Here is a 21,063-nt window from a genome sequence, read left to right as displayed (position 1 = left end):
TTGTCCGGACGGGTTGGTGGCTCTTGACTCAGCTTTCGAACTGGCGAACTGGCGAACTGGCGAACTGGTTGAGGGGAGAGAACCTGATATGGAGAGGGGGGACACGAAGGATGATAGACTGCCCCGCCAAGGCACTTGATTATTGAAACTGTGAGACACAACACGAGGGAGGAGAAAAGTGAAATTCGAAGAAAGAAGAGAGGAACAGAGTCAGTGGGTGGATGATGCGATGAGAGCCAAGAAGCAGCAGCAGTTGCCCGTCGGGGGTCAAATGACGTCCGTTTTTTTCTTGGGCGACTGGCAACGAATTGCCCGCAACGCAAATGCTCCTCCATCTTTCTTTCTTTCTTTCTTTCTTTCTTTCTTTCTTAGTCAATCAACGCCTTCATAAGGTCGTATGGCTTAGGCAATGATAGAGTTCCCACCATGGAAGGCTGGGTGTTGATTTCCCCCCTCATTGCTACAGAATTTTTAGACCTTGATATTTTTTCCCCCCCTTCTCTCGGGGAGTTTAGTTTCTCTTACCTCACTGGGATTCCAGCCCTTCCAGGTGACCCGATATTTAGGTGGAATAGAGGAATTTCCCCTCTGGTCGTACTGAGTACTACAATCCAGGCCAGGGCATAAAATTCCACCCCCGCGCTCGCTTTCTTTCTAGACTACCCTTCCACATCTGCAAATCTCCTTCTAGCCGGTTACTGCTTTCGAGGTCTGGTGGATCCTGGCCCTAGTACCCCAACAGGCTTACTGCTTTTGGGGGTAAAAGGGGTCAGATGACTTTGGCTTCAATGCTCAGTACTAGGACAAGTCGGTCGTAGGCTGGATTGTCTGTTCAGAGTCCATTTGGTAATGTCCCATCCAGTAGCAAGGTTGACAAAACGCCAGCCAAAGCAAGCACACAGGCATCGGCGTACGACAGAAGCGGTTGCATCTAGCGCAAATCCTATCACAGGCGCATGGCTGGCTCGATCATAATACAAAATAGGCATGCATACGGATGAACTGGGAAAGGATATCCCCTCAGCTCTTTTTCCTCTCATGTATATTTCGCATGACACAGCTCGTAAATTTCCCATGCCAGGCCAGGCCAGGCCAGTCGGATGAACGATGTAATTGCTGTCTGCACTCTATCTAGAATGACTGCTCGAGGAGTATCACAAGAATAAAGATCGCCATAGAGAAAAACAAAAAAAAAAGAGTCATACATGGTGCTTGCCCCCGACGCGGCACCCATATCATATACAGAAGTCCTTGATGTCCATATTAACATTCGAATTCCAGTAGAAAAAAAAATAAAACGCAAAAGTCATTCCCACATATATCATTATAAAATGGCTTCCTCCATGCTTGCATTTGACCATATTCGTTTTGTTTTTGGTTAGAGAATACCCTTCCACCAAGCGGGAAGGTGGTCATGGGTGTATCACATATCAAACCATCGATATGAGTCCCGTGTATATGCCTCCTCAAAGCCCATGCTCCAGACGCCGTGGGCGCCCTTGACCCGATACGGGCCTTCCCATTTCCACGCCTTCTTCTTCTCCTTGTACGAGACGGCGCCGACATGCTGCATCTGCGAGGGGGAGATGGCTAGCCGATCCAGCCCTTCCTTCCCGGCGAGCATCTCGATGACGCTGTCCACCGCCTTGGTGGGGACCTTGTCCTCCCGTTCGGCCAGATACCGCAGGAGTTCCGGCACGTGGGCCCGGTTGTAGAGCAGGGCCTGGGAGCAGCAGCCGTGCGCGTTCATGACGTGCACGCCGGGCTCCATGGGGAACCAGGTGACGCGGCCGGTCATGAAGAAGAGGCCGATGAGGGCGGGCACGCAGAGGAAGCAGACCACCAGGAGGAAGGGGTTGGTGAGCACGCCCTGGGTGGCGCGGACCTTGCGGCGGGTGACGAGGGCCATCCAGGCGACGCAGGCGACGGTCAACGCGCTCCAGAAGAGGTAGACGGGCCAGCTCTCCGAGTTCCAGCCCAGGAACTTCTCCGTGTAGAACAGGCGCACGTACAGCCAGTCCCTGGGGAGGAGGCCGCGCTGGCGGCCGTCCTCGATGCGGCGCACGCTCTGCATGGTGTGCTCGTACCAGTTGCGCTGGGCGACCACGTCGTCCTCCAGCATGATGATCCAGGGGGCGTCGCTGCGGTCGTAGCAGGCCTGCAGGCCCAGGCGGTAGTCCAGCAGCGACTTGCGCTTGATGTCCTTCTGCTTCTCATAGCGGGCGATCGTCACGTGCGGCGCGTCCACCGCCTCGTACGTGAGCACCTGGTCCACGATCGTCGACAGCCATGTCTGGTTGTAGTCCGGGTGGTCGGCGGGGTCGCTGAGCGCGAACAGCACCTGGATGTTCAGCGCGCGCCGCTGCTCCGGCGTCAGCGTGTCCTGGATCGAGGCGACCGTCGTGCCGAGATTCTGCTGCAGCGGCCGTTTCACCGTCACGATCCCGACGCAGGCGGTCTTGTCCTTCGGCGGCTGGTAGTCGCTGGGCGGGTAGGGGTAGCTGATGCCGGTCTGGTTGTAGATCGACAGGTAGTCGAGCGATTCCTGGATGCGGGTCAGGCTATATTTGGGGCGATAGCCTTCGGTGGACTCGAAGAAGAGGGAGCCCGGGTCGCGGAGGGACCAGAAGCGGCAAAGGAGGAGGAGGAATGAGAAGAGGATGGCGTAGGTGATCAGCAGAAGCCTCTGCTTCCTGTTGAAATGGTGGAAAGCCATTGGTCACATGCTGGGAGGAATTGAAGCGACGAGAGGGATGTCAGTCGACGGTGGTGATGGTGGGGAGGAGAGGAGGGAATTGGCGAAGGGTGTATATTAGAGGCGACCACAGTGGGAGAGAGCGAGACCGCGAGCCTGACGAGGGACACACAGACAAGGATTGCAGTGAAACAGAGAGGAATGTGAGGATGGAAGAAGAATTAAAAGGAAGAGAAAGAGGAAGAAGAAGAGTCAGGTCAGTCAGCCATGGCTGCCGCGAGTCGCAGATAAGCAGCAGCAGCAACAATGGGATTAGTTCGGTCAACTAGCACAACAGCAGCAGCAGCAGCAGCAGCAACAGACTAAGCCAGGGTCCGTCCATCGCTTAAGAAGCACTAGTCCTGATAAGCGTCTAGTTTAGTGCTTGTCTCGGGCCTGTTTTTCGTCCTGTCTGCGCCCAGCTTCGTGTTCAACAGTGCTGAGTAGACTCCCATTTCCAAGACCTTTTCCAAGGTTTCTTTTCTCGGTCTGTTTTCCTTCTCGGTTCCTGACCCACACTTCTCAGCCTTCCTGCTGGGCCACAACTCCGAGTCTCCGACACCCACTTTACCGAACCCAGCACCCCAAACGATCAGGAATTACCTGAATAGGAATTTCCTACCACTGCGGCGGTGTCCAGTTTACGAAGAAGAATGGAGGCCGTGCAGCTTATTGTCTAGCATAAGAGCATTGGCCATTGGATTTGATTCAAAAGCATTTGCCTCCCCCCACCCCATATAGGCAGTGAATTTTGCAACCCCGACCAATGATGGGGCGATGACCGGTCGCTAAAAAAAGGACGGGAGCAAAAGCTTAGCTCCTTCAGTGGGAAAAAAAAAAGAGGGTGAGGCGTTTTATTTTTATCAATCATGGTCACCCACTCTCTGCTTTAGTCAAGATGTCTCATGTGTCAATTGAGAGGAGAAGTCGGGAATGATGTCACAGTTATGGATTATTGCCCTGGTGCAGTGAATTTGATGGTCGATGGTCTACCGGACTAGTGAAAGGAGTACTGACCAGGGTATGGTATGGTCCGGTGCAAACCACCTCCACATGTCAGATAATGTAATCTCTAGCCTTAGCCTGGAGGCGCCCAAGGTCCACTGCCTCGGCCTTCCATCAAACACCCGTGGATATGCGGATCGCTCAGGACTATGAACAACACGTCCAATCCATGAAGGCAATAAGTATACATCAAAAGCAATGGCACCCCACTGATGAGAAGATCAGAAAGAGATTCGTGTCACAGCACCATGCTTGGCTGCGGGGTAAGAAAGAACGTTAACCGATCTGGCCGAGGCAAACGTCTATCCCTCACCGGAACGTATAGATGGACGGTCAGGATATAGGTCGATGTCGATGCCAGCGCCATTTCCAGTCCTAGATACGCAGTACTTCAGTATACCAGGAAATCAGAAAAGCCGTTTGATCGTCAAGTTCGTAAGCAGTTGACCAAAACCAACATGTCCACCACTGCCATCACAATCCCAGCGTCCTACGAGACCCAGCCCATGCAACACATCAAGCTCTCGCACCATCCCGCAGGCGCATCCGCCGCAACCCCCGTCATCCTCGTCACGCTGAACAGACCCGAAAAGCGCAATGCGTTCACGGGCACCATGGCCACGGAGCTGGAATGGGCCTTCACGACCCTCGACCGCGACGAGCGCGTCAAGGTCATCGTCCTGACCGGCGCAGGCGACACCTTCTGCGCGGGCGCCGACCTGGACATCGGGTTTCCGGACAACAGGCAGGAGCGGCCAATTGATCATCGGGATAGGTATTCAACCACTCTTGCCATGCCCCTTGCATGGCAGACACAACGTCCGATCGAATAACCGACTAATAACCTCACCAGCGGCGGCAGAGTCGCCCTCGCCATCCACCGATGCCGCAAAACCACCATCGCCGCCATGCAAGGCTCCGCCGTGGGCGTCGGCATGACCATGACCCTCCCTGCGACCATTAGGTAAACCTCCACAAAGAAACTTTCCCCACCCCCCGAACAAGTTAGACACACCCGTTAACAGCTCGAAAAGACTCGCCCACCAAGACAGCAAATACGGCTTCGTCTTCGCCCGCCGCGGCATCACCATGGAATCCTGCTCGGCGTACTTCCTCCCGCGCCTGATCGGCTACTCGCGGGCCATGTACCTCGTCGCCACGGGCCAGGTCTTCGCCCCGACCGCGCCGCATTTCGACGGCCTCTTTGCCGAGACCTTCCCGCAGCGGGCACAGGTGCGCACGCGGGCGCTGGCGCTGGCGGACGAGATCGCGCGGAACGTCAGTCCCATGGCCGCGGTGCTAAATCGCGCGCTCATGTGGCGGGGTCCCCGCTCGGCGGAGGAGGCGCATCTCTTGGATTCGAGTATTCTGGCGCATATGTTTGCTTCGGAGTACGTGGTTCCTTTCCCGGGATTTAGATTGGTCCCTTCGGGGTTGGGGAGGGGGGATAGGGGAAGAAGGGAGAGTGTGGTAATGAGCTGAGCTGACTTTCGTTTAGGGACCAGAGAGAAGGGGTCCGAGCCTTCTTGGAGAAGAGAAAGGCTGATTTTCGTGCGACGCTCGAGGAGCACGGTCCGGAGAATTATCCTTGGTGGGCTGAGGTGCACGTTGATCGGAAGCCGGCTGCTGTCGGGGAGGCGAAATTGTAGGCTGTTCATGAGAAACTAGAACTGGGCATTTGTGCGCAAAGCGGCTGAAGGCAAGGGAAACAAGGCAGACTAGCAATTCGGGAAGGTAGTAAAAGAAGAAATCCATTTCAATCGCTCACGGATACTCAATATTCATACAATCAAATCCACCAGAACTCAAAAAGTCCCGTACGGAGGATGAAGCCAAACAGAAATAAACACAATGCCCGATCATGGAAAGGTAACCCCGTCATGCAAAGTAGAGAAACCTATACCTCATAAAACTTTAGGCGATGAAGTGGCGTCTCTTGCGGTTGTACGCTCGCTGATCCTTCAGCCATTGCCGGTAGCCCTGAACACTGCCGATCTTCTCACCGTAGTAGTCGGGAACAGGGTTGGCGATGGAGTTGGACGAAGGGTCGACACGGAATCGGCGAATGCGATCGTAGAATTGCTTTTCTTTCTGTGGTTCGAATGGCCATCATTAGTATTTCCCTATCGTTTTGTGCAGTAGTCACAACATGGGGGAGTATTGTGAAAAAGCGAGGGTCAAAACTCGCCTGTAGAAGAGAAGGCTTGTATCTCCGGTAGATCAGTCCCCAGACCGAGTTCCCCACGAAGGGACCAAGGAGCCAGCCCGCCGCACCGCACGCAGCGGTCGCCATACCAAGCACCACAAACGGGTCCAGGCCCATCACCTGGGCGCCCAGGCCCTCCAGATCCTGCGACGAGAGGACCTGCATTCCCAGGACCGTGGTGAAAGCCGAGGTCACGACCGACGAGGCCAGGGTGTAGCGACGCCGACTGGCACGGAGCTTGAAGAATGAGTCCCAGTCCAGCCGAACGAGTTGCTGTCCGGAGGGGGCAGGCGAGGCGGCGGCGTTGGATTTAGCCCGGCGGGGAGCTGCAGCGGAAGAGAGCGAGGAAATGGGCTTCTGCGGGCGAGCAACCGAGGTCTTCAGCGTGCGTGCAGCATTGTTGGCCGTCGCTGTGCTGGCCGTGCGGGCCGATGGGATCGCATGATACAATTGTCTCGTGAGGTTGCTGTTGGCATGTGCGAATGGTCTCAAGGTTGAGGTGGAGAAGCTTCCGCCGAGGACGGCGGTACGCATCCCACAGATTGAGGTGGTGTGCATTGTTATCGATCGAGGGTCGAGGGGATGGTGAGGAAGAGAACAAAGCTGGATGTCAGTGATGGGTAGACGAGTTGGATCGAATTCGGCGGAGAAAGATGCGCGGATTAGATAAGCGGCGGCGGCTGCATGAGGTCACTGCCTCGGGTCGGCCACGCAGGAAAAGAATGAATAGTGGGTGAATGTGATAAGAGTTATGCACAAACCGAAAGAATTTATGTACTTCCACCTGAGGTGCCTTATATTTATAGAGTCACTATGTCTTAGGAAATGAGTTGCTGGCTAGTATACCTCCATGTAGTCCTGAATTGTTCAGATCCAAAATTCTATAGCGATGTCTATGAGATGATCCCAAATCACAGCTCACACTCTAGAAAACTTTACCAACGCTGTATACACAGCCCATGCCATCCACCTGCTCAAACAATAGCTTCCAGCTGGATTGCTGTTGTGTGCCACCCGATTCTGATTCTGATAAATGTGCAAGTGCGCTAGAAGTGGCCGTTCTGCTTGATGGCACCCGGCCGAGACTGGGGCTTGTTCGTTCCGAAGCCATTGACACGTCCGTGCAACCACTTCAGAGTGCCAGTACTCAGCGCCATTACCACAGCACTGATAGCAAAGATCCCAATACGACCTTCGAAGCTAGCCACCTCGAAGATCGGATAAGGGTACCTGGAGTCATATGAGTCGAGGGATTCGGCTGCGGGACTGCGAGATTACATACATTCCGTTGTATTGAAAGCACCGTTCGATCCAGAACCAGTACCCTATCGCAATAGTGCTGGATAATCCCAGTGCGGGAAGAATGGTGATCGTCCATGGTGGTGACAAAAGCAGGAGATCTATCAGAAGGATCACAGACGGGGCGGCATGGAAGCTTATGTCTGACATTCCAGGGGTGTTAACGATCGATAACGGGTGCCCGGGCTGTACGATCATTGAGACTCACCGGCATTTAAGGGAATTATAGCCCAGTCAGGAACGACAAGACGCTTGTCGATCTGGAAGCAGGATATCAGAAACACGAAGAGTAGGAGCGACAGGGCTGGATACTGACCAAGCGAAGACCCCAGTAAAGAATGCTGATCAGCACCTCCAATGGCGTACAGCACATCGAGAGGAGGTTCTTGATGAGAAAGAGGCGGGGAGATAGTGTCACATCAGCGATAAGACCACAGGCCATGGTGACTAGGGACAGAGAGAGGCCTAGCACGGTGAGGTACTGATAAGGAAAGAAGTCAGAAACCGATGACGACTGGAGCAAGCAACCACGTACCTGAAAATGCCAGCCATATGCTTCGTTCCTATCAGTGGCATAGATAAGCATCGACATACTCGGCTCCCGAGGCCATGGATCCGGGGAAGACTAACGCATGATTGGGGTTATCGTGCATACTAAGAGATTGATTGGTTAGCAGCTGGACTAGAGTCACCTCAGGCGGGCAGCTCAGGATCAGTAGGTAAGCACATACTATTTGAATGACCACATAAAGCTAGTGAGGCCCAGAAGCTGTTGACTTGGTGGTTAGTGAGACAGCCCATGGAACCAGCACTGAAAGAACGGAGATGGAAGTTTACACGTACATGAACCAGGGCCGAGAACCCTCTGGAAGGACTGGCAATACGTTGTAAAGGGTGCTTTCTTTGAAGCGTTTCAGCAACGGCCGAGGAACCCATACTGCCAAGAGAGTAGAAGATTGAGCTAGGAGATATTCGAGCTTCGAGTTACTCGAGTCTAGAACTCTAGAATAAATCAGAAAAAGATCTAGGTTTGGATGTGATTGACAGTGAGTTGACAGGGGAGTGGAATGATACTAGCTTAGTTAAGTTACCTAGTATGATATCACAGCTCCAGGCTGCTTCCCCGGGTTTCCCGGGCCAGCACAACCTAAAGCAGGCTAGTGGGATTCTCAGCCGACGGATTGACATCGTCGTGGCGCTGCTCGGAGAAACCTCCCGGAACAATTGTCACTGAATAGACTAACAGTGGACGTCTTATCTGCCTTTCTCTGATTGACGGAGAAAGCCGATGACTGGTTATCGGCAGGTTATCTTGCTCATTCACTGGTCTACGCCCTCCGGTGAATATACACTAACCTAAGGTATACTTTGGTGATGGATAACGAATGAGTCCACTTCCTAGTCTACTCCCCGTACTAACCAAGGCTAGGCTTGACTGCAACAATCCCCATTCATTCAATCATTCATTCATCTCCTCTTTTCTCTCTCCTGCTTCTCCGGTCCCCTCCATACCATCACCACAAGCAATCCAGCCCTACGAATCTCGGTCTATAGACAGAAGAATACCCAAGCATTGCTTCTAGAACAAATCTGCAGCTAGTTCGTCCCACACCTCGATGACGAAGAGCGGGTGTGGGTGTCTTCTTGATTATCGTTTCTTAGCATCCTGGGTCAAACACCCTACATCAACGCACCGAAAACACCCCCATTGGGATTCATCTCCAGACTCTAGCACAGAGAAGGTGTTCTTCTACTACGTTGTCTGCATGGCGATCTTATTGTGCAGATCGATCCGAAGCTATTTCAAGATCCCGGCCATTAGCTCCCCTGGTCGTGGATTTCTTTTGCTGGAAATATTCCCTCAGCCAGATCGGACCTGAACTTCAATGCCTCGACCGAGAAGGCCCGGGGCTCCGGAGCCGAAACGAAGGTCGCGCAAGGGCTGCTGGTGAGGGTCTCCCAAGCGATCATTCCCCACTGCTGGATTTAACTAAGCGTGCATGTTTTTAGGCCTTGTAAAGCACGCAAGGTGAAGTGGTTTGTGTCACCTTCTCTCACTTAGTTCGCAAAGTACTTCCGTAAGCTGATCGCTCTTACAGTGGCGAGGAAAAACCATCGTGTCTTAATTGCGAACGCCAAAATGAATTGTGTGACTACAGCATCAGACTGAACTGGGGAGGAAGGACCAGAAGAAAGTCATCGGTAGACTCCCCGATATCGCATGCAAGCAGTCCTTCAGGAACCTATGGCTCGTTCTCGCTATCGCCGGCGAATACCTATCAGTCCGACAATTTATCGTCCTCGCACTCACTCAAAGCCACATCTCCAGAGTCCGAGAACACAGCACAATTTTCAGCCACAGAGGAATTGCAATGGGATGTCGAGCTTTCCGAACAGATGGCAATAGGGACTCCGGCAGCTTATCCTAGAGGGTCGCATGATATCCATGAATCTCCAATCTTTGGCCAGACCCTTTATAGCTCCAACCGTACAAATGGCAAGAACTCTGTAGACAGCATGAGGGCTCTGTCATCCCGACAGGATGGGACATCCCCATGGCCAAACCTGCCCCAGACCACCGCCGCGACTGCCTTTTCTGTCTCCGCTCCAACTTCTCTGGAAACCCCCATCTCTCATCCGTCTCCTGTGGACACGAATTCCAGTATAGGTTCTTGGGCTACCTTGAGCTTCTCGCCTGTCACGGCTCTGTCGCGCCCGGTCTCGTTTCTTCGGCACACCTCCGAATCGCATCATGCGACACCCACAGATAATCGCATATCCGATCATGGCATTGAGTTCAGCAGCTACTATTCTGCGACCAACGCAAAAGCCACTTATGACAACTATCCGGTCCAAGAGACAACAGGCCTCCGCAGCTCAGGTTCACCATACGCAGAAGAACCAGCCATGTCGTCATTAGACGCGAGCGAAGGAGCCCAATCTCTAGAGGCACAGCCATCCGATCGCTCGGAAAGCTACCTCACCAAGATTATGAACCGTCCAAAAGCCTTGGTCCGCGACTTGCATAGCATGCAGATGCCCGACGCTAACATGCGCTTGCATCAATATTCCGACACCTCCAGTCAAAGTATGGCGCCAACGGATGCCTCAAGCGCAGAGAGGAAATGGCAAGCCTATCTCACGAGCGTCACGGACAATTACGGTCTGGATCGCGGTCGTCCTGATCTGGACGTGAATAGGAATGATGATCACTCCGCCATTGATATCAACTATGCTCTTGACTTGATCAACTCACAGCGAATTACTCCCCCGAGTTCCACCCCTCGAAGCGGCAACTTGGAAGGCGTGGAAACCGGCACCTTCGATTGCAGCAAGTACATGTATTATGCTTCGCCTGTACCGATCAACATCCCACGCTATTTGTCTCCGCTGCCACCATCGCTGGTCAAAACACCGATCAACCTCATGTACTTTCATCATTTCTTGAACCATACGGCCAAGATGCTGGTTCCGCATGATTGCGACGACAATCCATTCATATCCGTTCTCCCGACGAGTAAGTCCCCTAGTTGTCTGTTCTGTTCAATCTTCTCGTCTGACTCGTCCAAAAGTGGCGATTAGTGACTCCAACCTGCTCAATTTGACACTGGCATACTCCGCTAGCCATCGGGCGAGATACCTCGAGCACCCGGAGCCGGCGAATCGGATCGCGCATTGGGTGAGCAACGTCTTCCCAACTCTGCGCTTAGCCCTGGAGGACCCCCACGAGAAGGTCACCGACAACCACCTGGCTGCTGCTATCATGCTGCTGTCGTTGAAGATCGTCTCGCCCAGTACCTTTGAGGTCCCAATTCCATGGCAGAGCCACCTTAAACTGGCACGAGACCTGTTCTTCGCTCGGAGGGAGCAGCTGGCCTACCCGGGCAACCTGGTGGGGGCATTCCTGACGCGCTGGCTGAGCTATCTTGACATTGTGGGAACCTTGTCCTGCCGCCACAGCGAGCCGCCCCCCTCGCTGGATTATGCATCCGTTCTCCGCGCATGCGGTGGTGGTGTCGGGGAGTACGACGAGTTCCACATCGACTGCTTCACGGGGTTCACGCCACGAACCGGCCGGTTCCTCGCGCAGGTCGGGAGACTGACTCACCAGTGCGACAACGAACGGTTCGACGAGTCGTCGGGCACCTTCAACCCAGACTGGACCCCGTCGCCTGCTGCCGTCGTGGCCGGCGAAGCCCTCCTGGCGGACATTGAGCTGTTGAAGATTCACGCCCACGCCAACGGCACCCATTTCCATCTCGGTGACGGCATGGACAGCCTGGCGATCGACCGGGCGTTCCGGTACGCTGGACTTCTCCATCTCCACCGTCGGGTGCTGGACACGTCGCCTCGCTCCGACCAGGTCACCCATGCCTGGGACGAGCTGTGGAAGGCCATGGTCGAGATCCGACACGGCGCCTCGGCCGAAGTAGGCGCGTTGTTCCCTCTGTTCACCGCGGGGTGTGAGACCACGGACTCTCATGTCAGGGCAGATATCCAAGAGCGGTTCGCAATGATGGAACGAACGGGGATGAAACAGGTGAGCTCAACCCGGATGTGGGTGCTGAGAAGATCGATGATGCACTAACTCTTACCAATATAGATCCAGAATGCGCGGAAATTGATGCAGCGGTGCTGGGAGCAGGATCTTCCGTGGATTGCTCTGGCAGAAGGAGAATTCCTCGGATAACTTAATCAATTGTGTCGTTGAGTAGAGAGGGTTCGGCAAAGTACATTACTCCTCATGCTTGAGACGTACAGTACAGTCTACGAACACTACTGTTCATTTTTCTTTTCTGCATGACATTGACTTTGCACCTTTATTTGGTGGCTGACTGGATTCCATATTGGAATTTTGGTTTGGGGTACATACATGTAGAGATTTGAGGGTTTTGTACGTACACTACCTAAAGTTTTCCCTCCCCATGTGAGATCTTGGACGGTTTGCTCAAACTTTCCCTCGTCACAAATAAACACAGCTCCTCAGAAATACAAGCAGCCACCTCCCCCCCTCCATTTCTAGTCCCAGATCCCAATCCGAGGATTCTTCGAGCGAACCGCCTTGATGAACTCCCACTGACACTCATCGAACTTGGCCTGGCCTCGGAGCAGAACATACGCCGCCGCGGCCGCCTTGATGGAGCAGAAGCGCAACTGGCTCTCTCCAGGGCCGGGGCCATCGTGGATGCTCTCGATCTGCGGGACCAGATACGCGTTGCTCAAGGCCCGGCAGATATCCCCCTTCAGCGACTCGCGGAGGTGGGTGATGCGGATGCACCGGGTGTACCCCTTGTCGTAGATCAGCTTCTCCATGTCCGCGCTGATGGGGTAGCTGGGGGTGGGGATCGGCGCGACCCGGGCGGGCGGCCCGGCCTTCAGCGGGAGGATGCCCGCGCAGGCATGCAGGAAGCCCAAGGCGTCGGCTTGGTGCACGAAGGTGACGAGCGCGGTCTTGGATCCCGTGATGGGGCGCGTGTCGAGCAGGCGCGCCGAGAGGATCTCCCCGGGGATCTGGGCCAGGATCTGCGAGAGCCCCGCCCCCGCAGGCAGGCTGTCGACCTTGATGGCGCGGTACACGTTGTGCTCGAAGTCCGCGGGCATGTAGCGCAGCCCGAACTGGAACACCCACAGCTTCGAGTGCGACTCCCGGTTGAAGGTGTTGGACAGATTGACCCGTGCGCGCCGCTCTTCGTCTGAGTCCTTGAAGACGGTGGTGCCGTTCAGCGCCCAGTTGATCTTGCCGTCCCACGGGACGAGCTGCGATGCGGCGGCGGCGGCGGCGGCGGCGGTGGTGGTGGCCATGGTGACAGGGGCAGCAGCAGAAGGAGGACGTGTCTGGGTAGACATTCAGGTATGTTAGCTTGTGGCACACGGGGAGAGGTAGCTGCAGAGCTGTGCAGCATGAACACAACACAACGCACCAAGTGAGCCGGAGCTGGAGTGAGTGTGAGCTCGTTGCGGTCAACATGAGCTTGGAGAGCAGAGCTTGGATGGTTGACTCTCTTGGGCTGAATCACCGTCGGGCAAGGCAACGGCACCAGGCTGGGGACATGGATGTCGTCCAGCCCACTGTCAAGGATGCAGGTATCATATTCGTGTTGTGGCCGCTCCAACGGGGCCTGCAAATCCGGGTGCGGCGGGGCCATCCTCTGCATGGAGGGGTGAATGACGCCCAGCTCACTGTGAGCTGAGACTGGGAAGCGATTCACTGCCGAGCATGAAACTGCCAGAGACGAAAGACGATGGAGAAGTAAACAGAGCACGATCACCAGAGAGAGTAGAAGCGCTAGCACCACCAACTCGCTAGACCACTTCGGGCTGTAATGGATGTGGAGCTGTTTGGTGCAGCCTTCCATTTTCAGCGATTCTTTTAGTAAGTGAGTGAGTCGTGTGCTTCCAGTGCAGTGAGCGGTGCAGTTGTTGCTTGTTTGTGGGAGGTATGGCACAGTTCAGTGAACCAGGAGTTGGTGACCAGATCAGTGACCAGAGAAGGTTTGTTATGGGTATAGAAAGACCAGTTAGACCAGATACAGTATTGAGTTACTTGAAGAGAGAGCTTTGCGTGAGGATGTACTGTAACCCTCCACATAATGCCTCTCAAACCGAGGCAAACTCCCGCATCACGACGTACCAAGTAGCTGCTGGGACCATAAACCTCTCACTTCAAGAAAGCCTGAGACCAGACCCAATCTACCAAACTAGTTCAAAAGCATATTGCCCGTTCTATCCTCTATCTATCCTCTTTACACCCCCCTAATCTACATTCGCGACTCCAACATCCTACAAGCCATCCAATTCACCCCTACGCCACCGAATACAGATTCACAATATCCTGATCCTTCCTCGGGCCCTTGACCACATGCCGACTCGCCCAGCTAACCACCTCCCCACTCTCCGCGCGAACCCGGAACGCATACGCCGTGCGGTACATATCCTTGATGCAGAGATGATTGCCCCTGGCCGTGACGACCACCGTCGCCGCGGCCTCCGATTGTGAAAGTGGTTCGGGTGGTGTGGGAGGCGTTACATATGTCTCGTCGTTGCTGCTGCTGCCGGTGTTGGCAGCAGCATCATCCGTTGCGCGCTCACCGTCAACCGCCACCTCAAATTCCACCTCGTGAAACAGGTAATCGGCTTCGGGGTTCGTGGCAGCGTCCTTCGTGACCTTGACGAACCACACGCTGATTCGGCCTTCGGGGCTGAGGCGCCAGATGTAGGATTTCGTCCAGCGGAGGTTCGGGCCGAGGGTTGCGGGGAGGGAGCCGGATTCGGTGTAAAGGATTTGCGTTTGGGGTTGGGGTTGGGCTTGCGGTTCTGAGGTGTGTTCTGAGGTGGCTGGGAGGGGTTGAAAGGAGGCTTCGCCGTGGAGGTCGCCGTGGAGGTCGAGGGGGTTGTCGCTTTGGAGGGTGCGGCGCAGGGTCCAGGTGGGCGTGCGGGCGAGCGAGGCGAAGAGGGTGGGGAGGAGGCGCGGGGAGATTGGGGTGGGCATTTTCGGTGTCGTTGTGCAGATTAGTTCGGGATGGAAGCTAGGGATGAGTTGGTGAGGAGGTGGAGGGTTCAGGTCATAAGGTCATAGTTGCGATGGTGGTTCTTGGTGAGGAGGAGGAGGAGGAGGAGGAAGTCAATTCCGGTGGGCCGTGCACCGCTCCAGCGCTCCACTCTTTCTCCATCTCCCTGCTCCGACTCCACCCTGCAACAACATCCATACAGATTCTCGACTTCTCCTCTTAGCGTCGGAGATCTGTTAATATGTCCGGTGAGGACTGAGAAATATCCGTCAACAATGCGAACTTTCCTTTATTTGACACTGACAGCTACAGGGGCTACTGTACCGCTGATGTGAAACGGGTTGAGCCATGATGAGCCATGTTGATTCATGATATTCAAGTCCATAATTGTCGGCTTGGCATCCCTCCTGCTCTCTACATATTATGGTTGTCTTCCGCAGCCTCAAGATGACTTCCCTCAACATCAAATACATCCTCATTCAACTCGCCTCTAGCAATGGCTGAGAGACGGCTTCCAGGGGACACACCTTGGCCTGAGGCCAACAGCGCGTCTGCTGTCGAGACCAATGCCTCCCCAGAGAAAACAACCAATGCTACCGACTTTGAGCTGGCCGGCCTACCGTTGGCTCTGGTCATCATTGGCCTTGGTCTCGCTATCTTCCTCATGTCGTTGGACTCGTCGATCATTGCAACGGCCATCCCCCGCATCACATCCCAGTTCAACAGCACTGGGGATATAGGCTGGTATGGAAGTGCTTACTCCTTCGCCATGTGCGCTCTGCAGCCCATTGCCGGCAAGCTGTTTGCAAGCTTTCTCATGAAGGTAAGTCTATTAAGTCCCACAGTTCAAATGACAGAGCCCCACTGACTTACTTAGTGGATGTTCCTTGGGTGTTTGGCCGTTTTTGAGCTCGGCTCACTGCTGTGTGCCCTTGCTGTCAACAGTCCAATGCTCATTGTCGGGCGCGCGATCGCCGGAGCTGGGGCAGCCGGATGCTTCACAGGAGCCTTTTGCATCGTCGCGGCGGCTCTTCCGCTTGCCAAGCGTCCTTTCTACGTGGGAATCCTCCAGTCGACGTTCGGCATCGCGACCATCATCGGACCCATCCTAGGCGGTGCCTTCACGCAGCACGCGACATGGCGGTGGTGTTTCTGGATCAATCTACCCATCGGTGCCATCACCATCGGGACCCTCGTCTTCTTCTTCAACCCGCCTCCGCGCGACTCTACAACCTCTCCAGTCCTGCATCGGCTGAAAAGCTTGGATCTGATCGGTGCCTTGCTCTTCGCCCCAGCCGTGATCATGATACTCCTGGCCCTCCAGTGGGGCGGAACCACCTACGCGTGGAAAAGCGCCACCATCATCGGACTCTTCATCGGCGGCGCAGGGCTCGGCCTGGTCTTCGCCGGCTGGCAGGCCTACAAGGGCGACGGGGCCATGATTCCCCCTCGCTTGATGACGGAACGCACTATGCTCTTCTCCTGCCTCGGGGAATTCTGCGCCATGGGCGCCGTCTACATCTCGATCTACTATCTCCCCGAGTGGTTCCAAGTCATCAAGGGCGCCTCCCCGACCAAGTCGGGACTGATGTATCTGCCCCTGGCGCTGTCGGACGTCCTCTCCGCCACGCTCACGGGCGCCTCTCTCAAGTACCTGGGGTACCCGAACCCGTACCTGCTGCTCGGCACGGCGCTGATGAGCATCGCCACGGGCCTCTTCTCGACCTTCACCCTGTCCACCCCGCACAAGCATTGGATTCCCTTCCAGGTCCTCCAGGGCCTCGGCGCGGGTATGACCCTGTCCATGCCCTACGTCGCTACACAGACCGTCCTCGACCCCGCCGACATCCCCGTCGGCACCTCCCTGCTCCAGTGCGCCCAGTTCTTCGGTGCCGCCGTCAACCTCGCTATCGCCGAGGCCCTCTTCGACAACAAGCTGGTCACGGGCCTGAGGGATCTCGGCTTGCCGGCTGCGGAAATCGAGCGCATCGTCGCCGCGGGCTCTGCGGAAGTGCGCAGCGTGGTGCCCGACAGTGATTTGCCCGGCGTGCTGCATGCCTACAACCACGCGCTCACCACGACCTTCTACGTCGCTGCGAGCTTTGCCGCTATGGCCTTTTTGCTCTCGTTGGGCGTCCGGTGGAGGAGTATCAAGCCGCCGAAATTGAAGGCTGCTGCTGTTGCGGATATGGAGGCTAGATGATTGGGTTCGGTTGGTGTGGTTCTGTGGCATAGACTTTTAGTTTTAGACTTGTGTGATTTGTTTTTTCTATAATCTCTAGGATTGTATATATTGTCTAATGATTTAATACTAATCATGATTCACTTCTGGAATACTGGAAGGCATCGGTCACATTGTAGAGTCACATATAGTATGTAAAGCTTGGTCGAGGCTGGGTCAAGCTCGCATGGTACATTCTTGGCTGTTAGATTGTATTTCCGCAGTCTTGTCTGTCGCACCTGGAATTTTCTGCACAAATGGGATACAAAACCTACGTGCACGGCACAACGAGGCAAGTGCCGGGGTATTCTGGTTGAGACTAGTATTCGCATCATGAAAACGACTCTCAAGGGGAGAATCTAAGATCATCGATTGCCTTCCCCCTACTAGAGAGTAGGGGAGGGCGACGAAAGGCCTCGCAGATGGCATGTGTACAGAGGCCTAAAGGCCTTAACCTATTATGTGAATCCCAGGACTAGCCAAGGATGGCTATAAAAGCTCGGAGGCGGAGAGAGACCCCCTCTCAAAATTCGGCGAGGGAGGGCATCCAAGATTCGTTGGTATTGTACAGTGCAATAGGTACATTAAAGACATGTGATCTGAGATCAGATCAACACTGCCCAGTGGGTTTCGCTACGGTGAATTGTCACTGATAAAGGTTTGGGATGGAGTAACAATCCATCTAACAGGTCTGTCCACATCAGCTTTAGCTTTGCTGCGCCATATCATTAAGTACATGACAACAGAAGAATCATGCCCGATCATTGATATCCAAGTTAAGGATATCATCCTCGAGACTCAGGATGCCCATCGCCCAATTCGCGTTCGGCTGCTTGCTGACCGTGATGAACCGTCGTTCCGAGCTGGTATACGGGCCGCCGCCACCGTTGCTGTCCTCCTCTTCCGGGGGCGGGGTCGACATGGACGCCGGCTTGTTGAGAGTCCTATCGCGACGGGTATACGGCGGCCCGCGGCCCTGGGCGGCGGCGACGACCCAGGCATTCTCGCAGCCGCGCGCGATCGCGTCCGAGGTGCGCCAGCCGCTCAGCCGGTTGAGGTCGAGCAGCTCGGTGACGAGCCACTCGCGCTGCGCGGGGTCTGTGTACTGGACGCCGGCGAAGAACAGCGGGACCGTGATCTCGATCAGGCACGAGCCCAGCGTCGGGCTCAGGCTGCCGGCCTCGAGGTGGAAGGACTGCGGGTAGTAGACGCCTGCGGCGATGCGGCCGATGATCTGGGCGTATTCCGCCGTGGTGGCGGCGGCCACGCCCGCGGCGACCATCATCGCCGGCGGCATGCAGGGGTGCAGCCGGTGCAGGAGGATCCGCCCCGTGTAGTAGAAGCACCAGATCGTGGCGATCGTGTGCGTCCGGTACTGCAAGGCGGGGCCGAAGGGGGTCGAGATCGGGGGCACCGAGTCGGCGGGCAAGGGCATGAAGTACGGTCCCAGGGCTGGGAGGAATGCGTCGAATGCCGCGACCATGCTTTCCCATTCCTTCTCCGCGTCGTGGTACGAGGTGTCCTCTTCTTCCTCTTCGAGAGGCTGAAAGTGGTGCTGAGTTTCCCGGGTGTTGAGGAACACGGCGGGGGCGCGGCGGGGGCCGCTGGACGGTGCCATGCCGTACATGGGCGGTGCGTTTGGGCCGGGGCCGGTGCGTGGTGGACCACCACGACGCATATCTGGCGCGCCGGGTGGAGACTGTCGTGGAGGACCCCCCAGGCCACCACTAGGAGGTGCTCCTCGGCCTGGTGGTCCGGGTGGTCCTTGGGCGAACCGGGCCATGAATTTGCCCAGATTGGCATCCGGGCGCCACTCCATGCCTGTAGTCTTAGCCGTTCTCAGCTTTCGTTTCCTGTCACGATAGCCGAATTCTGCCAAGCGACCTAGGAGTAGCCACAGGTGATCGGCAGACCCGTAGATGGCGTCCATCCGGCCCATACCCGCGCGGGGAGGGCATTGACCCCATTGGGAGTATGGCATGCTGGGTTGCGGTCAGTATTGTAAATCGAGATAAGAGAGGGGAGGGTCTTATAGCTTACAACAAGGGGCACCCGCTGATGATACTTTGCATGACATCTTGCTTGCAGTACCACCAATACAGGTCACACTGGATTCGATAGTTCTCAATATCTTTCCGTGTGAAGTGCTTGTACTGACGAGGGTTCCCACTGTCATCGTTGATCTGCCCGAATTCGTCGTAATTCACGGCGCGCCCGAGTAAAGTCCCGATGAGCTGCTCGTTGATGCTACTTTCCTTCTCCGCGAAAGGGTCGTCGTCCGACGTGGGATCTCCGAAGAGGTAGCTGTCTGTGAGTGCCATGACCGGCGGCAGCATTTGCTGTCGCTGAGCCCAGACTCTCCGTCGCTGGGCGCGGAGCCCACGAGTCATGCCGGCAAAATCAATCTCACGCACCAGTTGCGCCGACCCTGCCACGTGACTGTTCCATTTCGAGTGATCAGCACCCATCACCTCGTAATATCCTAGAAGCAGCGTAGCAGCCAGGGTGGTGATCTGCTTGCGGCGCGTGGGAAGCCCGACAGCCACACCGACTCTTCTCAGAGCGTAGTGGTAATGTTTCAGCGAAACCGTTGGGGGTGCTTGTTGGAGGAATGAGATATGTAAACTGCTCAAGGCGAGGATAGCTTGCAGCAAAACCTGACTCTCGAGAGCCTTGAGGGGGAGAGTATATGTCCATAGGCCCTGCTGCGCGGTTGGTACGGGGGCGCCAAGCATGGTGGAAGGATCGATCGGATGACGCTCGAAGACAGATAGCGATGGTCCGGTGGAATGTATGAAATGCAAGAAGATCCGGGCCGTCTTTGGATTGTTCAAGGGTGACGAGCCGTAGGTGGGGATGTACGAGCCGAGTACATTTGGCTCATTTAAGTATGTAGTGAAAGAACGCAGCTGCCGCTCGTCGCGATTGGCAGATGCCATAATAAGGCTAAGCTGGTTGTAGTTCTGCACAGAAATCTGGTCTTCCCGTTCCTCCTCTGATTCACCACTGTAGTAGTCATCCTCACCGTCATCTTCCATATAATCTCCATACGGCGATGTTGATGATTGCGAGAGAGGCACTTGTGCAGATGAAGCTGTCCTAACTTGGTCTTGCAGTAAATTCACACCAGACGGTGCGGTATTCGGCAGCCAAGGGCCTCCTTGGGGATAAGAGACAGCGTCCGACCATGAGTAGCCCGCCCCCAGATCAGTCGACAGCTGCCGTCTTTGGTGATCCAGGAACGCAAGGGTGTCCGGTGGGGTGTAGCTTTCGGACGAGTTCTCCGAACTCGAAGGAAGGTGGACTTGGCCTGACACGACTGGCTGAGGAGGATTCCTGCCGATTCCAGGACTCTCGTTCAGTGAGGATGGAGCGGTGGGATTCCGGGTCTCTGCATCGGATGGCAAAGGCAGCTTTGGAGCTAGAGCGGGCTGATCCGGCCTATCCTTTCTTTGCTGAGACACCGAGTGCTCACTGGGGACTGGTGTCGACTGTGTCTGCACGCTGAAGGCCGGCTGCTGGCCGAACCCGGGACCTGAGATGCCCAATGGGTTCTTGAAAATTAGGCGGGGCCCGTAGCCTTTACACTCGCGTTTGGATTTCGCGCAATTATTGCATGTCGGCTTTTCTTCGCCGCATTTGATACGGCGTTTGCGGCAAGCTATTAAGCGATGTTAATACATGCGACGTGATTTACAGCGGGCCAGTTGCACTCACTTAGACACCCTGTTTTGGTACGCTTTTTGGGAACTCTGTGTGATGTTGCATTGTTCGATCCCGCGTCCGCAGGGTCCAGTTGCGCGGCGTCTGCGACGTCAGGACCCTGCGCTGTGCCTGGCCCACTGATAGACAGATCTGGCGGAGACTGCCGGGCACGGTTGGTGCTTTCCATAGCGATACAGAGTCGAAAGCGAGACCAATTCCATAATCATCGCCAGCAGAGAGGAGACCGACCCGACTTGACACAGACAATGCGCACTTCTACTTCCGAATGGAACTCGCACGACTTTTGTAGCATCAAGCTAAAACGGGGTTGATCGCAGACAACGGTGGAGGTTGTCAAAGAGGTGAAATTCTGATTGGCCTGGAA

At 55.4% G+C, this 21,063-nt stretch overlaps 10 protein-coding genes across 10 annotated transcripts; 4 read left to right on the top strand and 6 right to left on the bottom strand.

The window, feature by feature from the left end:
* Positions 1–1,249: 1,249 nt before the first annotated feature.
* BO82DRAFT_177815 (uncharacterized protein) lies at positions 1,250–3,063 on the bottom strand. The gene has a single exon (XM_025630393.1). It carries the CDS (start codon positions 2,714–2,716, stop codon positions 1,424–1,426), a length of 1,293 nt encoding a protein of 430 aa, XP_025487716.1. The 5' UTR covers positions 2,717–3,063; the 3' UTR covers positions 1,250–1,423.
* Positions 3,064–3,901: 838 nt separating this feature from the next.
* BO82DRAFT_177839 (enoyl-CoA hydratase/isomerase family protein) lies at positions 3,902–5,563 on the top strand. Its single transcript, XM_025630394.1, has 4 exons — positions 3,902–4,514; positions 4,593–4,703; positions 4,774–5,130; positions 5,238–5,563. The coding sequence occupies exons 1-4, from the start codon at positions 4,198–4,200 to the stop codon at positions 5,386–5,388; spliced, it is 936 nt and encodes a 311-aa protein (XP_025487715.1). The 5' UTR covers positions 3,902–4,197; the 3' UTR covers positions 5,389–5,563.
* BO82DRAFT_358174 (presequence translocated-associated motor subunit PAM17) lies at positions 5,477–6,552 on the bottom strand. Its single transcript, XM_025636220.1, has 2 exons — positions 5,928–6,552; positions 5,477–5,830 (listed from the first exon to the last, which is right to left on the bottom strand). The coding sequence occupies exons 1-2, from the start codon at positions 6,501–6,503 to the stop codon at positions 5,654–5,656; spliced, it is 753 nt and encodes a 250-aa protein (XP_025487714.1). The 5' UTR covers positions 6,504–6,552; the 3' UTR covers positions 5,477–5,653.
* A 224-nt stretch (positions 6,553–6,776) lies between these two features.
* BO82DRAFT_358171 (putative integral membrane protein) lies at positions 6,777–8,295 on the bottom strand. The gene is made up of 8 exons (XM_025636219.1): positions 8,088–8,295; positions 7,976–8,013; positions 7,875–7,898; positions 7,780–7,807; positions 7,561–7,725; positions 7,453–7,504; positions 7,228–7,387; positions 6,777–7,175 (listed from the first exon to the last, which is right to left on the bottom strand). The coding sequence occupies exons 1-8, from the start codon at positions 8,178–8,180 to the stop codon at positions 6,992–6,994; spliced, it is 744 nt and encodes a 247-aa protein (XP_025487713.1). The 5' UTR covers positions 8,181–8,295; the 3' UTR covers positions 6,777–6,991.
* A 318-nt stretch (positions 8,296–8,613) lies between these two features.
* BO82DRAFT_435770 (uncharacterized protein) lies at positions 8,614–9,447 on the top strand. The gene is made up of 2 exons (XM_025641060.1): positions 8,614–9,192; positions 9,255–9,447. The coding sequence occupies exon 1, from the start codon at positions 8,861–8,863 to the stop codon at positions 9,122–9,124; it is 264 nt and encodes an 87-aa protein (XP_025487712.1). The 5' UTR covers positions 8,614–8,860; the 3' UTR covers positions 9,125–9,192; positions 9,255–9,447.
* BO82DRAFT_177750 (Zn(II)2Cys6 transcription factor) lies at positions 8,980–11,981 on the top strand. Its single transcript, XM_025630392.1, has 5 exons — positions 8,980–9,192; positions 9,255–9,281; positions 9,344–10,761; positions 10,817–11,784; positions 11,848–11,981. The coding sequence occupies exons 1-5, from the start codon at positions 9,131–9,133 to the stop codon at positions 11,932–11,934; spliced, it is 2,562 nt and encodes an 853-aa protein (XP_025487711.1). The 5' UTR covers positions 8,980–9,130; the 3' UTR covers positions 11,935–11,981.
* A 282-nt stretch (positions 11,982–12,263) lies between these two features.
* Positions 12,264–13,357, bottom strand: BO82DRAFT_344733 (uncharacterized protein; the record flags this gene model as incomplete). Its single annotated transcript, XM_025633674.1, has 2 exons — positions 13,166–13,357; positions 12,264–13,079 (listed from the first exon to the last, which is right to left on the bottom strand). The coding sequence occupies exon 2, from the start codon at positions 13,044–13,046 to the stop codon at positions 12,264–12,266; it is 783 nt and encodes a 260-aa protein (XP_025487710.1). The 5' UTR covers positions 13,047–13,079; positions 13,166–13,357.
* Positions 13,358–13,717: 360 nt separating this feature from the next.
* BO82DRAFT_358169 (uncharacterized protein) lies at positions 13,718–14,811 on the bottom strand. Its single transcript, XM_025636218.1, has one exon. It carries the CDS (start codon positions 14,731–14,733, stop codon positions 14,047–14,049), a length of 687 nt encoding a protein of 228 aa, XP_025487709.1. The 5' UTR covers positions 14,734–14,811; the 3' UTR covers positions 13,718–14,046.
* Positions 14,812–15,359: 548 nt separating this feature from the next.
* BO82DRAFT_319483 (MDR family MFS transporter) lies at positions 15,360–17,019 on the top strand. The gene is made up of 2 exons (XM_025632679.1): positions 15,360–15,575; positions 15,630–17,019. The coding sequence occupies exons 1-2, from the start codon at positions 15,417–15,419 to the stop codon at positions 16,953–16,955; spliced, it is 1,485 nt and encodes a 494-aa protein (XP_025487708.1). The 5' UTR covers positions 15,360–15,416; the 3' UTR covers positions 16,956–17,019.
* A 269-nt stretch (positions 17,020–17,288) lies between these two features.
* BO82DRAFT_435766 (putative C6 finger domain protein) lies at positions 17,289–21,029 on the bottom strand. Its single transcript, XM_025641059.1, has 3 exons — positions 20,691–21,029; positions 19,014–20,634; positions 17,289–18,955 (listed from the first exon to the last, which is right to left on the bottom strand). The coding sequence occupies exons 1-3, from the start codon at positions 20,863–20,865 to the stop codon at positions 17,725–17,727; spliced, it is 3,027 nt and encodes a 1,008-aa protein (XP_025487707.1). The 5' UTR covers positions 20,866–21,029; the 3' UTR covers positions 17,289–17,724.
* Positions 21,030–21,063: the final 34 nt, after the last annotated feature.

The sequence above is a fragment of the Aspergillus uvarum genome (genome assembly GCF_003184745.1).
Source record: "Aspergillus uvarum CBS 121591 unplaced genomic scaffold BO82scaffold_67, whole genome shotgun sequence".
NCBI lineage: Eukaryota > Fungi > Ascomycota > Eurotiomycetes > Eurotiales > Aspergillaceae > Aspergillus > Aspergillus uvarum.
This window is presented reverse-complemented; position numbering and strand designations above follow the sequence as displayed.

Coding starts and splice junctions, on each gene's coding strand:
- BO82DRAFT_177815 (XM_025630393.1), bottom strand. CDS start 2,716: ATGGCTTTCCACCATTTCAACAGGAAGCAGAGGCTTCTGCTGATCACC.
- BO82DRAFT_177839 (XM_025630394.1), top strand. CDS start 4,198: ATGTCCACCACTGCCATCACAATCCCAGCGTCCTACGAGACCCAGCCC. Junction 4,704..4,773: donor ACCCTCCCTGCGACCATTAG/GTAAACCTCCAC, acceptor CAGCTCGAAAAG/ACTCGCCCACCAAGACAGCA. Junction 5,131..5,237: donor GCGCATATGTTTGCTTCGGA/GTACGTGGTTCC, acceptor ACTTTCGTTTAG/GGACCAGAGAGAAGGGGTCC.
- BO82DRAFT_358174 (XM_025636220.1), bottom strand. CDS start 6,503: ATGCACACCACCTCAATCTGTGGGATGCGTACCGCCGTCCTCGGCGGA. Junction 5,831..5,927: donor ACAAGCCTTCTCTTCTACAG/GCGAGTTTTGAC, acceptor TTCGAACCACAG/AAAGAAAAGCAATTCTACGA.
- BO82DRAFT_358171 (XM_025636219.1), bottom strand. CDS start 8,180: ATGGGTTCCTCGGCCGTTGCTGAAACGCTTCAAAGAAAGCACCCTTTA. Junction 8,014..8,087: donor GGTTCTCGGCCCTGGTTCAT/GTACGTGTAAAC, acceptor CCAAGTCAACAG/CTTCTGGGCCTCACTAGCTT. Junction 7,505..7,560: donor TTTACTGGGGTCTTCGCTTG/GTCAGTATCCAG, acceptor TCCTGCTTCCAG/ATCGACAAGCGTCTTGTCGT.
- BO82DRAFT_435770 (XM_025641060.1), top strand. CDS start 8,861: ATGACGAAGAGCGGGTGTGGGTGTCTTCTTGATTATCGTTTCTTAGCA.
- BO82DRAFT_177750 (XM_025630392.1), top strand. CDS start 9,131: ATGCCTCGACCGAGAAGGCCCGGGGCTCCGGAGCCGAAACGAAGGTCG. Junction 9,193..9,254: donor AGGTCGCGCAAGGGCTGCTG/GTGAGGGTCTCC, acceptor GCATGTTTTTAG/GCCTTGTAAAGCACGCAAGG. Junction 11,785..11,847: donor AACGAACGGGGATGAAACAG/GTGAGCTCAACC, acceptor TTACCAATATAG/ATCCAGAATGCGCGGAAATT.
- BO82DRAFT_358169 (XM_025636218.1), bottom strand. CDS start 14,733: ATGCCCACCCCAATCTCCCCGCGCCTCCTCCCCACCCTCTTCGCCTCG.
- BO82DRAFT_319483 (XM_025632679.1), top strand. CDS start 15,417: ATGTCGTTGGACTCGTCGATCATTGCAACGGCCATCCCCCGCATCACA. Junction 15,576..15,629: donor TTGCAAGCTTTCTCATGAAG/GTAAGTCTATTA, acceptor TGACTTACTTAG/TGGATGTTCCTTGGGTGTTT.
- BO82DRAFT_435766 (XM_025641059.1), bottom strand. CDS start 20,865: ATGGAAAGCACCAACCGTGCCCGGCAGTCTCCGCCAGATCTGTCTATC. Junction 20,635..20,690: donor TACCAAAACAGGGTGTCTAA/GTGAGTGCAACT, acceptor ATCGCTTAATAG/CTTGCCGCAAACGCCGTATC. Junction 18,956..19,013: donor ATCAGCGGGTGCCCCTTGTT/GTAAGCTATAAG, acceptor ACCGCAACCCAG/CATGCCATACTCCCAATGGG.